This window comes from Pelophylax lessonae (assembly GCF_965119305.1).
Source record: "Pelophylax lessonae genome assembly, chromosome: 1".
Classification (NCBI taxonomy): domain Eukaryota; kingdom Metazoa; phylum Chordata; class Amphibia; order Anura; family Ranidae; genus Pelophylax; species Pelophylax lessonae.
This window is the reverse complement of record NC_138768.1, coordinates 133,547,732-133,559,926: the sequence shown is the minus strand read 5'-3', so window position 1 is coordinate 133,559,926 and position 12,195 is coordinate 133,547,732. Positions and strand designations below refer to the sequence as shown.

Sequence of the window (12,195 nt, the reverse complement as noted above, 5' to 3'; positions counted from 1 at the left end):
AATACCCCAGGACACCATCCGTCTCAGTAGGTGCATGCCCTGACTTTGTCAGACATGCATACAAGCACGTGAGGGCCGTACGAACTGAGTACCGTTTTTTGAGTTGAAATTTCAGCAAAATGGACTAGCCTGCTGCATTTTTTTTTTTTTTTTTTTTTACTTTGATTTTTCGGGGTGTCTTTGAATTTAGCCCTCTGTAGGTTGATAATTTTAACAATGTGGCATCCTTTTTGTTAACGCATTACCCAGTCCATATCAATATAGATATCCAGCATGAGATTTTTTCACCATTGAGATCTGATGTGTTTTCAAAGTGTTCCTTTTAATTATTTTGAGCAGTGTATTTTTATAGGATGTATGAATATATACATTTTTTTTTCTGGACAGTATGATTTGGCATTCTATAATCCAGATTTCAGTCTTAAACCCAGGTTTTTTAAAGAGATTTTCTTTGTTAGAAGTTATGTTACCGGTGACTCCTAGACTATAAATGCCAATAGACCTTAATTCTGCACATCTATCCATGCGGATGTGACCTCTGTAATATTTTGGTCCTTTCTCTTTCAGTGAAACCATCCAGCTCTTTTCTTTTTTTAGGCTTTTGTTTCACATTATGATGTAATCAATCATGTACTGTGTTTATTATTACATGTAAGGTCCCCATAGCTAGTTTATATTGTTTTTGTGGCTTCTGATGTTGGAACACAGTGTTCAATACCAGGACAGTGGCAGACAGATTGCAGAGGCCCGCCCACTGAACAGAATAAAGATTTCTCTGTCGCTCATTGACAGACGCAGTCCTCTTGATTAATATCAAATTGGGTTATACTGCCCTCTACAGGAGTAGGACACTAGGCAGAAGGAAAACGTTCTGGCCACACCTTAGGGGCAGTCCCAGAGGGTATATCCTCTCTCTCTGCTACAGGATGTTAGTTTTTTTTCTGTCTAGTCAGGAGTAAGGACCCAAGTTCCTTGCTGGGATCTTTGGTCCTGGCAAGATTTTTTTTTTAGAAGAATTTTTTTTAGGCAGCTTTTTTCTCCAGTTGTTCCTGTGAGATCTTCAAGCAATTATGCTGGAGCTGGGCAACGGGCTGGATGTTAAGATCCAGTGGTCACCCCAGTCAGCCTACGAGCGCGTGCAGGCCCTAGCTCCGCGCTGGGTCGGCCGCGACATAGTCCCACTGGACGGGGACTGGCCCTGCGAGTTAAACGTCTCGCCGGGACGCCGACGACCAGTTGGAAACTGAGTCGTGGCGTCCGTATTGGTCAACAGCCCCCCCACTTCGGTGGAGAGGGGTTCTGTTAGGAGGGGGTGCCCGCCGGTTCCGGTATGGTGAGTAGTATGTTCCCCCTCTCCCCTGTCGGGTTTTGGTAATAGACACGGGCCCCCCTGTGGATGGTCGGACCCTTTTGATCCTGGGTCCCTCCCCTATCCTATAGCATGTGTCACAGATCTCCCTCTTGAGTGTGATTTGGTGATTAAGAACCAGGAGGCTTGGTTTGGGAGCTGACTATCGGAAGTCACTGTATGAGTGGGCACTGTAAAGGGACCATGACTGAAGTCAGGGGCTGGCATTACTGTTTAGGATGGCCATGTAAGAGGGTGATATGATCCTACCTTCTACATAAGGTTGCAGTTGCCTGGACTACCGCCATCCTCCCGCAGGCCGCCATCCTCCCGCAGGCCGATGCCTGCCTTCCGCAGGCCGATGCCTGCCTTCCGCAGGCCGCTGCCATCCTCCCGCAGGGCCGCCATCTTGGCGTAGCCTCGTGTCATCCGGCATGGGGAGGGCCATTTTGGAGATGACCAGCTACCTCGAGGAGTAGCAGGGGAAGCGCCGGAAGGCGTGTAAAGGGGCGGAGCCGCCTCCTTTACCCGGGAAAACGATCCAAAAAAAATTCCTGTCTGTAAAGGACAGCGCTGAGAGCAGTTTGGTAGAAACTTCTGTGCATCAGGTGGTGAGCCCTTTGGGTCTCTCTCTCTCTCTCTCTGTGGGGGTCCGAAGCAGGTAACACTGAGGGGCGCTGTTGCGCTGGGGGATTATAAAAAAAAAAAAAAAAAAGTTTTTTCTTTGCAATTTTTTTTTGTTTGCTGGCAAGTGTCTTGGATTAATCATGGACCCTGCCACACATGTATCCCCACCTGATCCCCCTCGAGGTGGCCGCAGGACCCTCCAGTGCCCCACTTATGATTGATGCATTATCAGCAGTTTTGGAGTCTTTGGTATCCCGGGTGGAGTTGGCCTGTCAGGGACGGGGGGCAAGAAAGCGACCCCCGCCTACCCCTATTTCATCTGACACTTCAGATATGGATTCTGAGCTTGTCACTGCAGCTGCAGGTCCCTCTTCTGGGGCTGCTGTCTCGGGTACGGTCTCCTCAGACAGTGAGGAGGACGTTTCTGCCTCCGCCATAGCACAAGAAGAAGCGTTGGTAGACGCACTAGTTGTGTCTGTCCGGGAAACCTTAAGTCTTGAGGTTACACCGGCAGAGGTAGCTGATACTGAAATTCCTTTTGGTACTAGCAAGCCTACCAAAATGGCGAAGGTTTTTCCCTTGCCCAAATGTTTTGGTAATCTTAATAAAGAAGAATGGGGTCGTCCGAAACAAACCCCTGCTATTTCCAAACGCATTGCTAGGCGCTATCCGTTTGAGGAATCCCTCCTTAAAAAATGGACGGTACCACCAGTGGTGGACTCACCGATTTCCAAACTAAATAAAGCCACTGTTATCCCGTTGGAGGACGCTCCGTCCTTTAGGGATCCGGTGGATCGTAAAGTGGAAGCGGAATCCCGCTCCATTTTTTCCCTGATAGGGTCAACCTTTAGGCCAGTGGTTGCCATTGGTTTAGTTTCACACTACAGTTCATCTGTGACGCCGCCCTGGACGCCACTCCCTTGTTAGGGCGTGCATCGGTTTCAGCAGTGGTCCTCAGACGCGTGTTGTGGTTAAAGTGCTGGTCGGCGGATCAAGGTTCCAAAAAAGCTTTGGCTAATCTCCCTTTTCAAGGGGATCACCTGTTTGGGGCCACCTTGGATGAGATTATAAAGGATCTCACTGGGGGCAAGAGCACTTTTTTGCCACAGACTGCTAAGGGTAAAGGACCTCGTAACAGGCGAGGACCTTTCTTTTCTGCTCATAAAAAGTTTGTTCGTTCCGCTGGGGCGGGCGATAAGGGGAAGCCCTCCAAAGCCCCTTCAGGGGGTTTCAAAGGGCGCTGGTCGGGTAAACAAAAGTCCGGCTCAGCCAAACCTGAAGATAAGACCAATACAGCCTGAAGGTGCGCCCCCACCCATCTCTGGGGTGGGGGGACGTCTTCACCGGTTTCCGGATCCATGGCCTTCCAGAATCCCGGACAAAGGGGTTCGCGAGGTCATATGGTTGGGATACAAGATCGAGTTTCGATCACTTCTACCGGTGCGATTCTTCCCTTCCAACATTCGACTATCCCCGGATCGCTTAAAAGCTTTGCGGGGGGCAGTAATGGACTTGATGCAACAAGGAGTGGTAGTTCCCGTTCCTTGAGCAGAACGTTTTCAGGGGTTCTATTCGAACCTATTCACAATACCCAGAAAGGAGGGCAAGGTGCGTCCAATTCTGGACTTAAGAGCACTCAATCATTTTGTCCAGGTACAAGAATTCAAGATGGAGTCCATCTGAACAGGGGTGGCCTCCCTGCATCAGGGGGATTTCCTGGCGTCCAGAGACAGCAAGGATGCCTAATTTCAGATCCCCATCTTCGCAGGACATCAGCGTTTTCTTCACTTTTCCCAAAGATCATTCCTAGTTCCCACCAGGAGATTGAACTATCTGGGCCTAACTTTGGAGACATCCTTGGCAAGGGTGTGTCTCCTTACGGAGAAGCTCTGGAAGATTCAGTGAACGATTTCTAATGTTGCTGTCTGTCAACTGGCCTTCCCTTTGGACTTGCATGAGGATCCTGGGACTGATGGTGGCCTCCTTAGAGGCAGTACCGTATGCCCAGTCTCATACCCGAATTCTCCAAAAGGAGATTCTTTTCAAATGGAATCGGAATCCTGATTCTCTGGACAATCAGATCCGGTTGAGCGAGCGGACCAGGTCTGGTGGCTTCGGTCTCTGATGCTCAGCCAGGGGAAGTAATTTCTTCCGATAGAATCCAGGTTACCGATAAATGTATTAGAACTAAGAGCGATCAGACTTTGTCTGATTTACTGGACCGAGCAGCTCCAGGGCAGCCCGGTTCGGATCCAGTCGGACAATGACATAAGCCACGGCCGTGGCAATCACCAAGGGGGCACCTAGAGTGTCCTGGCGGCCATCAAAGTGGCCAGCATTCTTCGTTGGGCGGAACGGTTTGTTCCGGCTCTCTCCGCGGTATTCACTCCGGGGGTGGAAAATCGGCAGGCAGATTATCTCAGCCGTCAGATTCTGGATCAAGGGGAATGGCCTCTTCATCCAGAGGTGTTTCACCAGCTGTGCCTTTATTGGGGCACCCGGGAGGTGGATCTGTTGGCAGCTCGGCTCAACAGGAAGGTGCGGAGGTTTTTAGCCCGCTCCCGAGATCCTCGAGCGGACGCAGCAGACGCGCTGGTCGCCCCGTGGGGACAGTATCAGCTACTGTATGCCTTCCCTCCTCTCAAGTTGCTGCCGAAACTTCTTCGCAGGATAGAGGTGGAGGGAATTCCAGTTATCCTGGTAGCTCCGGACTGGCCTCGTCGACCCGGCTACGCCGACTTGGTCAGGCTGGTCGCGGACGCTCCTTGGAGACTTCTCTCAGGGAGGATCTGCGGTCTCAGGGACCGATCTTCCATCCTGCTTTACAATTGCCGGCTTTAACGGCCTGGCTATTGAGACTCAGGTGCTGAAGGACAAGGGATTGTCAACTTCAGTTATTCCTACTTTAATTAAAGCAAGGAAAGCGACTTCCAGAAAGGTCTATCATCGCACATGGAAGTCTTATATTGCGTGGTGTGAATCCCTTGGATTTCCTCCACGTGCCTATTCGGTGACCCGAATCTGGGCTTTTCTGCAACAGGGGGTTGAGCAGAAGCTGGCCTTGAGTACTGTCAAGGGTCAGGTTTCAGCGTTAGCAATTTTCTTTCAGAAACCTTTTGGCTACCCATTCCTTGGTGTGGAATTTCATCCAGGGGGTGCGGCACCTGGCTCCGCCAGTGCGCGCGCCTTTACCGCCCTGGGATCTTAATTTGGTGTTGTCGGTTCTTCAGAAACCTCCCTTTGAAAATATCAGGGAGATTCCCTTGCTTACGTTATCCCAGAAGGTGGCCTTCTTGGTGGCCATTACTTCTGCACGCAGGGTGTCAGAACTGGCCGCATTATCCTGTCGTTCCCCATATCTGGTGGTTCATAGGGATAAGGTGGTTCTTCGTCCGAATCCATCCTTCCTTCCTAAGGTGGTTTCAGAGTTTTATCTGAATGAAGATATTGTGCTACCTTCCTTGTGTCCTAAGACCAGTCATCCTCGGGAGTTTGCGTTACATTCCTTGGATGTGGTTCGGGCAATCAGGGTATACTTGAAAACTACGGACTCACTTTTTGTGATCACGGATGGCACCAAAAAGGGGTTGCCTGCATCTGCCACGACTATCTCCAGATGGATCAGACAGACGGTGGTACAGGCTTATTCTATTAAGGGTCGAAATCCTTCGTTCCCTGTTAAGGCGCACTCCACTCAGGCGCTTAGTGCTTCCTGGGCCTTCCGCCATCATGCGTCAGTGGTCCAGGTTTGCAAGGCGGCTACCTGGTCGTCGGTTCATACCTTTACAAAATTTTTATAAAGTTGATGTGTTGGCATCGGCGGATGCCTCTTTTGGCCGCAAGGTTTTGCAGGCCGCAATTTGAGGAGACCGTTGGTCTACCTCGAGGGTTTTTTTCTGTTGGGTTTTCAGTTGAGTCTCATCCTTTGGTTTGATGAGCCTTTAAGACTTCTAGTCGGCACTGGTTGGGCCTTCTGGATTTAAATTTTGATTTCTGTTATCCCACCCCTCATTTGTGGCACTGCTTTGGGACGTCCCAATTTGATATTAATCAAGAGGACTGCGTCTGTCAATGAGCGACAGAGAAAAATGGATTTTTGTAAAATCTTACCGTAAAATCCTTTTCTCTTAAGCTCATTGACAGAGGCAGTACCCGCCCCTCTACTTTTGAGTTGGGTTGGGTTAAATTCTCTGACACTGCTTTGTGACATAACTAACATCCTGTAGCAGAGAGAGAGAGAGGATATACCCTCTGGGACTGCCCCTAAGGTGTGGCCAGAACGTTTTCCTTCTGCCTAGTGTCCTACTCCTGTAGAGGGCAGTATAACCCAATTTGATATTAATCAAGAGGACTGCGTCTGTCAATGAGCTTAAGAGAAAAGGATTTTACGGTAAGATTTTACAAAAATCCATTTTTTTAGACCCCCCCCCCCCCCCCCCACTTCAGCACCCATACTGTTTGTCCCTTGTGTCAGTATGATACAGAAGTCATTGCCAGTATTGTACTCCCTCTTCTTTTTGGAAAGTAGCTACGAGTTAGTCTTGGATGCTACAGCCTACCTTGTTCCAAGTCCGTGAACTGTATTGCCATTCACTGATCAATTTGTGCTTGCCCTTGTGTTTTGTAGACTGGTATTTTTTTTTCTAGTCCATTCCTTTTTTTTGATAGGGTTTTTTTTTCTTTTTTAACAATTTTTCAAGTTTTTACTTTACTGTTCCTTTTTGCCTTACAGTGTCTGGTTGAGGTCTGCTCCTTATACAGAGGGCCCTGTATACCCAGCCGCAAATGGAAAGGCTATTATAGAGCTTTGTATGGGATTCTGGTAAATGAGGAGACCAGGATCCCATTAAGAGTATATGTTAAATGATAGGCACTTGTGTAATCCATACCCCCTGGAATCCAATCCACATAAATAAATTACATCCCAACCTTCACATCCTTCAAATTCTTCTAAGCACATTTACTGATGTCTAGTATCCGTCAACAAATGTGGGGCAAAGGGGAGTACTGGAAGCTGTTTATTTTGCTTGTTTTTTGTTGGATTGGTTTTAATAAAGGGCCTATTTGTCCATGGGGTCCCGAGGCAGCAGCACATAACACACATCCAATCTGTCTGCCAAGGTCCCAGGAGCCAGGTAGGCAGTATGCCAACTGATACAATATATGCTGTTTTCTATTGTTAGTGAAAGCTCATAATCACTGGTTCTTACAAAGAATGCCTCCTAGTTGGTTTACATATTATCTAATGTCTATATCTCTTGAAATTTTTTTTTTTTTTAGAAAAAGTAGACCCTTTACATTTCTGCTGACAAATCATGTCCTTAGTGGTTGCTGACAGGCCAATTTTTAATTATCTTAAAGGAAAACCCCAGTTACACAAGCCATTGTGTGATGAATTGTGATTAAAATTTCCATTTCTTTTTCATTCTGCAACCAGCTATGATTTTCTAACACTGCTAAATTGCTTCTTACAGTATTGCAAAGTGAAGGAGTTCTGTACATTGTATACAGAACTCCTTTGTAAATACATTTCAGGTTTGTTGGGAGTAATCTGCAGAGCTTAAAGCCTTCAAAGTTACAGGTCTTCCCTATCTTTTTACACTAAAGGGCTGCTGATTGTTCCTTTTTATAACAACTGCGATTTGTTATATACTGATAATGAAGGCAGGCTCTCCCATTGAGTAGTCCGTTTTTGTAAAGATATGGCAAGGCAATTATGCATTTCCTCAGATGGGAAGATCCTTGCAGTGTATATGTCAATTGAAGAGGATTGATTATAATACACTTTTAATGTGTATTTTATTAAAATTGGGACATTAATGTAAAAGTTTTATACTCGAAAGCTACCATTCTTGCCTTTTTCATTCATGTTTACTAACGTATATCCTTCTACATTTAATAAAGGTAGCAAACCTTAACTGTAATAATCTAACACTGTAAATCCGGCCTGTTTTGATAGTAGTGAGCTTTTCACTGGCAGCAACCCATCGGGGACAGAATCCCATAGTGTGTGAAGGAACCACATACCTGTTCCTGTGATGCCACTTCCTCAATGGCTGGACCAGCAAGGTGTCAGTCCCTCAATGGTGAGGGGGAATTCTATGGCATTTTGGGCAGAGAGGCAGGGGCATCCTAAAAATATTTGAATGGTTCCTTTGTCCTCTCTTGCAATCCTTTTGCTGTCAGTGATATTGGCCTTACTGAAGATTAACTGGCATAGTAATGAAGCCTTCTATTTTATTCCTTTAACACACTCATCTATTGCAATCTTTGCAGATTAATCCAGACACGATAGTGGAAGTGTGGAAGGGGCAAAACTGTTCCGAAGAAATGCAAAAAGTGACAGCTGCGGGGTTCTCTGTCATCCTGTCAGCTCCCTGGTACCTAGATTACATTAGTTATGGCCAGGACTGGCAGAGATACTACCGAGTTGAGCCCCTAAACTTTAATGGTTAGTTGTGTTTTTAATTTTCACTTGTGAGAATAATAGCTTTGTGTTGGCCTTGACCAGTTTCTTGCTTTAAGGCCGCTTTGAACCTTCAGTTTTAAATTGGCTAAGTTCCAGGTGTAACAAAAAAAAAAGATGTTCAATGTGTTATTTGCTTTCTTTCTAAAGCAGCCTCAGCCCAAGTAGAAAAGCTTGTCCCTTGCCAGCAAGCTGCAGATTCTGGGGAATGTCTGACACACACACCTCTTACTGAGTCAAGCTTATAGCTCTAGGATCAGCAAAACTCATTGGGGTGCTCTTGCTTTGACTCAGCATGAGGTGTGTTGGAAATCTGCAATAAGACCACTGCTTCTCACAGAGAGCGAGTCAATAAAAAAAAAAAAATCTCCCTGCAAATGTCATAATATGCTAATATACATCGCATTCTAGCACATTATGAAAGACTTTCCTGAAAACGAAGCCCTCCAGCGGAGCACTATCAACACTGACAGGGCTTCATCTCTACCTTCCAGTTTTGTGGACAGCCGCCGTTTGAGTGGCTAAGCCACAATGGCATCACAGCCGCAGCAGGGCTTTCTATGGACGCCATGCAATCCATTGAGAGCGCAGTGCGCATGTGCCGGTGACATCACCGGTGCGGCTTTAGGAGATTTACTGTACTTACAGGTAAGCTGCCTTAAAGGACTAGTGTATGCCATGGTATGAGTTCCCGAAGTATTTTGATGCATGGCTAGATGGACTTATTAAGGATTGTAGGTTAGCTGCTTTATTTTTTCTTAAAAAAAAAAGACTTGCCAACCTTTTTTTGTTTTGAGACACCTGGAATGTGTTTGGCTAGTATAAACTGAATCTTTAATTTGGCTTTATGCCTCCGTTCACACTGTCAAATCACATGACAAGTCGGACACCATTGCCGGCAGTGGAACTGTTTCTATTGTGAGGACTCATGTCGTAGCGATTATGAAAGGTTCCTGCACTACTTTTTACCAATTTCATTACGATTTGCATTTTATGAAGTCACAAGCCGCAATTAATTAAGCAGTGCAAATCGCACTGATGTGCTGCTTTGAAATTGCACTGAAGTAGCTCGATTTCAAAGCCGCACTGGTGTGAACGTGGGCTAAATCCAGCTCTGATATTCCGGTTTTGTGTGATTGCTGACAAGTTGAGTCACAGACTGCGCTCAGATTCCAGAGGGGAGACATTTTTTTATTTCTGCCCAACTTCACAGCTGTTGTGGTGCAGGATGAGGGGATTTCTTTTGGGATGGGGATAAATCCAAATACTATTGACAGCTGATCACACCACTCGAGTCTCGACAAGAGAATGGTGGCAAGTGACTCATTCTGTTGATTTATATGAAATCCGTTTTTGGTGGCTTTACTAGCTAATACATTTTAACCTGTATCTTGTGATATCTAAAATTTTCTTGGGCTGTGGAACACCATAATTAACAATTGAGCATCTAATGTAACAAAGATGACTTGGAATATCAAGAATATTTTTTTTTTCTCACAAGAGACACAGGTTCCATGAGTACTTCTGGTTGAGTCTTCGCAACAATATGTAGATGGCGAATTAGGATCAAACAATATGTGAAGAATAGTATTTTCATGCTAGTCAACCATCAGATTAATCAGTTGCGCATTAGGAATGTATGCCCTTAAAAAAAACAAAAAAAACAAAGTACGCATGTGCCTTGTCCCTCTCCCTCTGCTGCTCCGGTCCCCACCGCTTTTGCCAGCAAATCCCTATTGTCAAAATGACAGCTGGGAGTGGCGCTGTTTTACTCCACCCATTGCTGTGTAACATTGAGCTTCTGAGCAGTATTCAGAACGCAGTTTAGAAGCATAATATGATCCTAAACTACCCTGTTTAATGTTACATTATTCCTACTGTTTCTTTAAATGGATGATGTCACTAATACAAATATTAATCATACAAAATATAGATTTGAAATCAAATATTTATTATTTTTGGCAGTACTGTGGCGTGTATGGATTTCTGCCAGTCACCGGCTTTAGCCTGTGTCTTAGAATAATAGGGAGGGGAAGCCTCCATCAATCAAGATGTAATATTACACCCCAGCTGGTTAGTGGAGGCGGGAAGGAGTGGGCTGTCATTTATCACTGTGTATACGCCCACATGTGTGACTCTATAGTCATATGGGCTTCTCCGATGTGATGGGGAGGAAATGGTCAGCATAGTAACTCACTGAAAACTGAGCATGTGCAGAGCTGCCAACATTGCTCTGAAAGATCCCCAACTGCACTGGGAACATGAACAGAAGGTGGAGAGAGCACCAGGGTCAATCAGGTTTTTTGCACCAGGGTCAATCAGGTTTTTTGCACAATACAAAAAACGAATCTCATAGTGGTGACGGAGTATGAACAGCATGTTACACCATTTATTGATATTTTTTTTTAATGTGGGTTTAGTGACACTTTTTTTAATTCATAAATACAATGTAACAACAATTTTTACTTTTGTATTCCACTTCATCTATAGATCAAAAGGGTGAACCTATTCATCTGTATATTATAAAGTAGTCCTACAAGCAAAGAGTCCTTGTAGGCTCCAAGTCCTAAATTTGAGTCCACACAGGGCTTTCTCCTTTGCTCCAAGCAGCCCTAAGAAACTAGCTGTAATATTTACCGGATTCTGGTAGAAGGGTTAGAGTTAAATGGCCTGGTTTGGTGGTGGGCACTGTATCGGAAGTGATTATATGAACTGTATGCTCCACTTTGGTCACGTTCCAGCTGCATGTCTTAGTAAAGCTTCCAGATCATCAATTAATGTACCCTTGCTTCTCCAACTCATATAACAATACTTTTTGCTTGAAAATTAATGCGCACTCAAAATTAAGATTTCCACCTTCCTTACATGGTGAGCTTCTCATAACTGGCTATGTCTTCCTTCCTGCGTTCTATCATACCTTCTGGTCCTCAGCAGCCACAAGTGGGACAAAAACCAAAGCAGACTTCGGTTTAACAGTAATATCAGATTTTTGAGGGTCATTAGAGGCTATCTGTTCAATTTTTTTTTATTTTTGCAGGTAATAATAATGTACTGTAACATGCCATGCTTTAATAAAACTTCTATTTAAATTCCTCAGTTGAAGCCAGATACAGTTGTTGAAGTCTGGAAGGAAAAGAATTACCAAGATGAGATGGCAGCAGTTACAGCTGCTGGCTTTCAGGCCCTGCTTTCTGCTCCCTGGTACTTAAACCGCATTTCCTATGGCCAGGACTGGATCCAGATCTACCATGTGGAGCCTACAGATTTCAAGGGTGTGTTCTAGTGCCTATGCCTCACTGCACAGCTGCTTCTCATGTCAGCTGTTCTGCATGTGACTGTCCCCATAGTAGCATTTACGTCTCCTTCAGTTTAGAGTGGCACTGTCAGGGTAAAAGAAAATCCTAAAGGAAGTTGCCTTGCAATAGAAGAGCTATTAGGGACCTAGGCTTTTACCTTTTTCTGTTTCCGCACTTCTGTCAGTCCTGGGAGTATAGGATTCCGGTGTCTGTGTGCACACTGGAGTTCAATCCTCCTAACCTAGATGGCAATGCTAAGTCCTGTAGTAACTTAGGGGTTGGAGAATCAAACCACAGTATGTGGAGGGTGACACAAGCATCCTACACTCCCCATTGTGTTCAGTGCGAAGACTGACCAGCTGCTGTTATTAAAAGTTTGAGAGACAGGGCACTGGAAAGGCAAGTATAAGATACCCTGACCCAAATAATTATGGGCATTTCCAGCAGAGTGGCAGAAT

At 45.4% G+C, this 12,195-nt stretch overlaps 1 protein-coding gene across 2 annotated transcripts in view; it reads left to right on the top strand.

Moving 5' to 3' along the window:
* The window catches only part of LOC309555440 (beta-hexosaminidase subunit beta-like), a 110,060-nt gene that overhangs the window by 75,272 nt on the left and 22,593 nt on the right, over window positions 1–12,195 (top strand). Inside the window, exon 11 of one of the 2 annotated variants that reach the window (XM_082257464.1) lies at window positions 11,539–11,713. In XM_082257464.1, coding sequence (XP_082113590.1) covers window positions 11,539–11,713 — 175 coding nt within the window. Of the gene's footprint in view, window positions 1–8,251; window positions 8,427–11,538; window positions 11,714–12,195 lie in introns of both variants that reach the window. The other variant, XM_082257463.1, reaches the window with a different exon arrangement.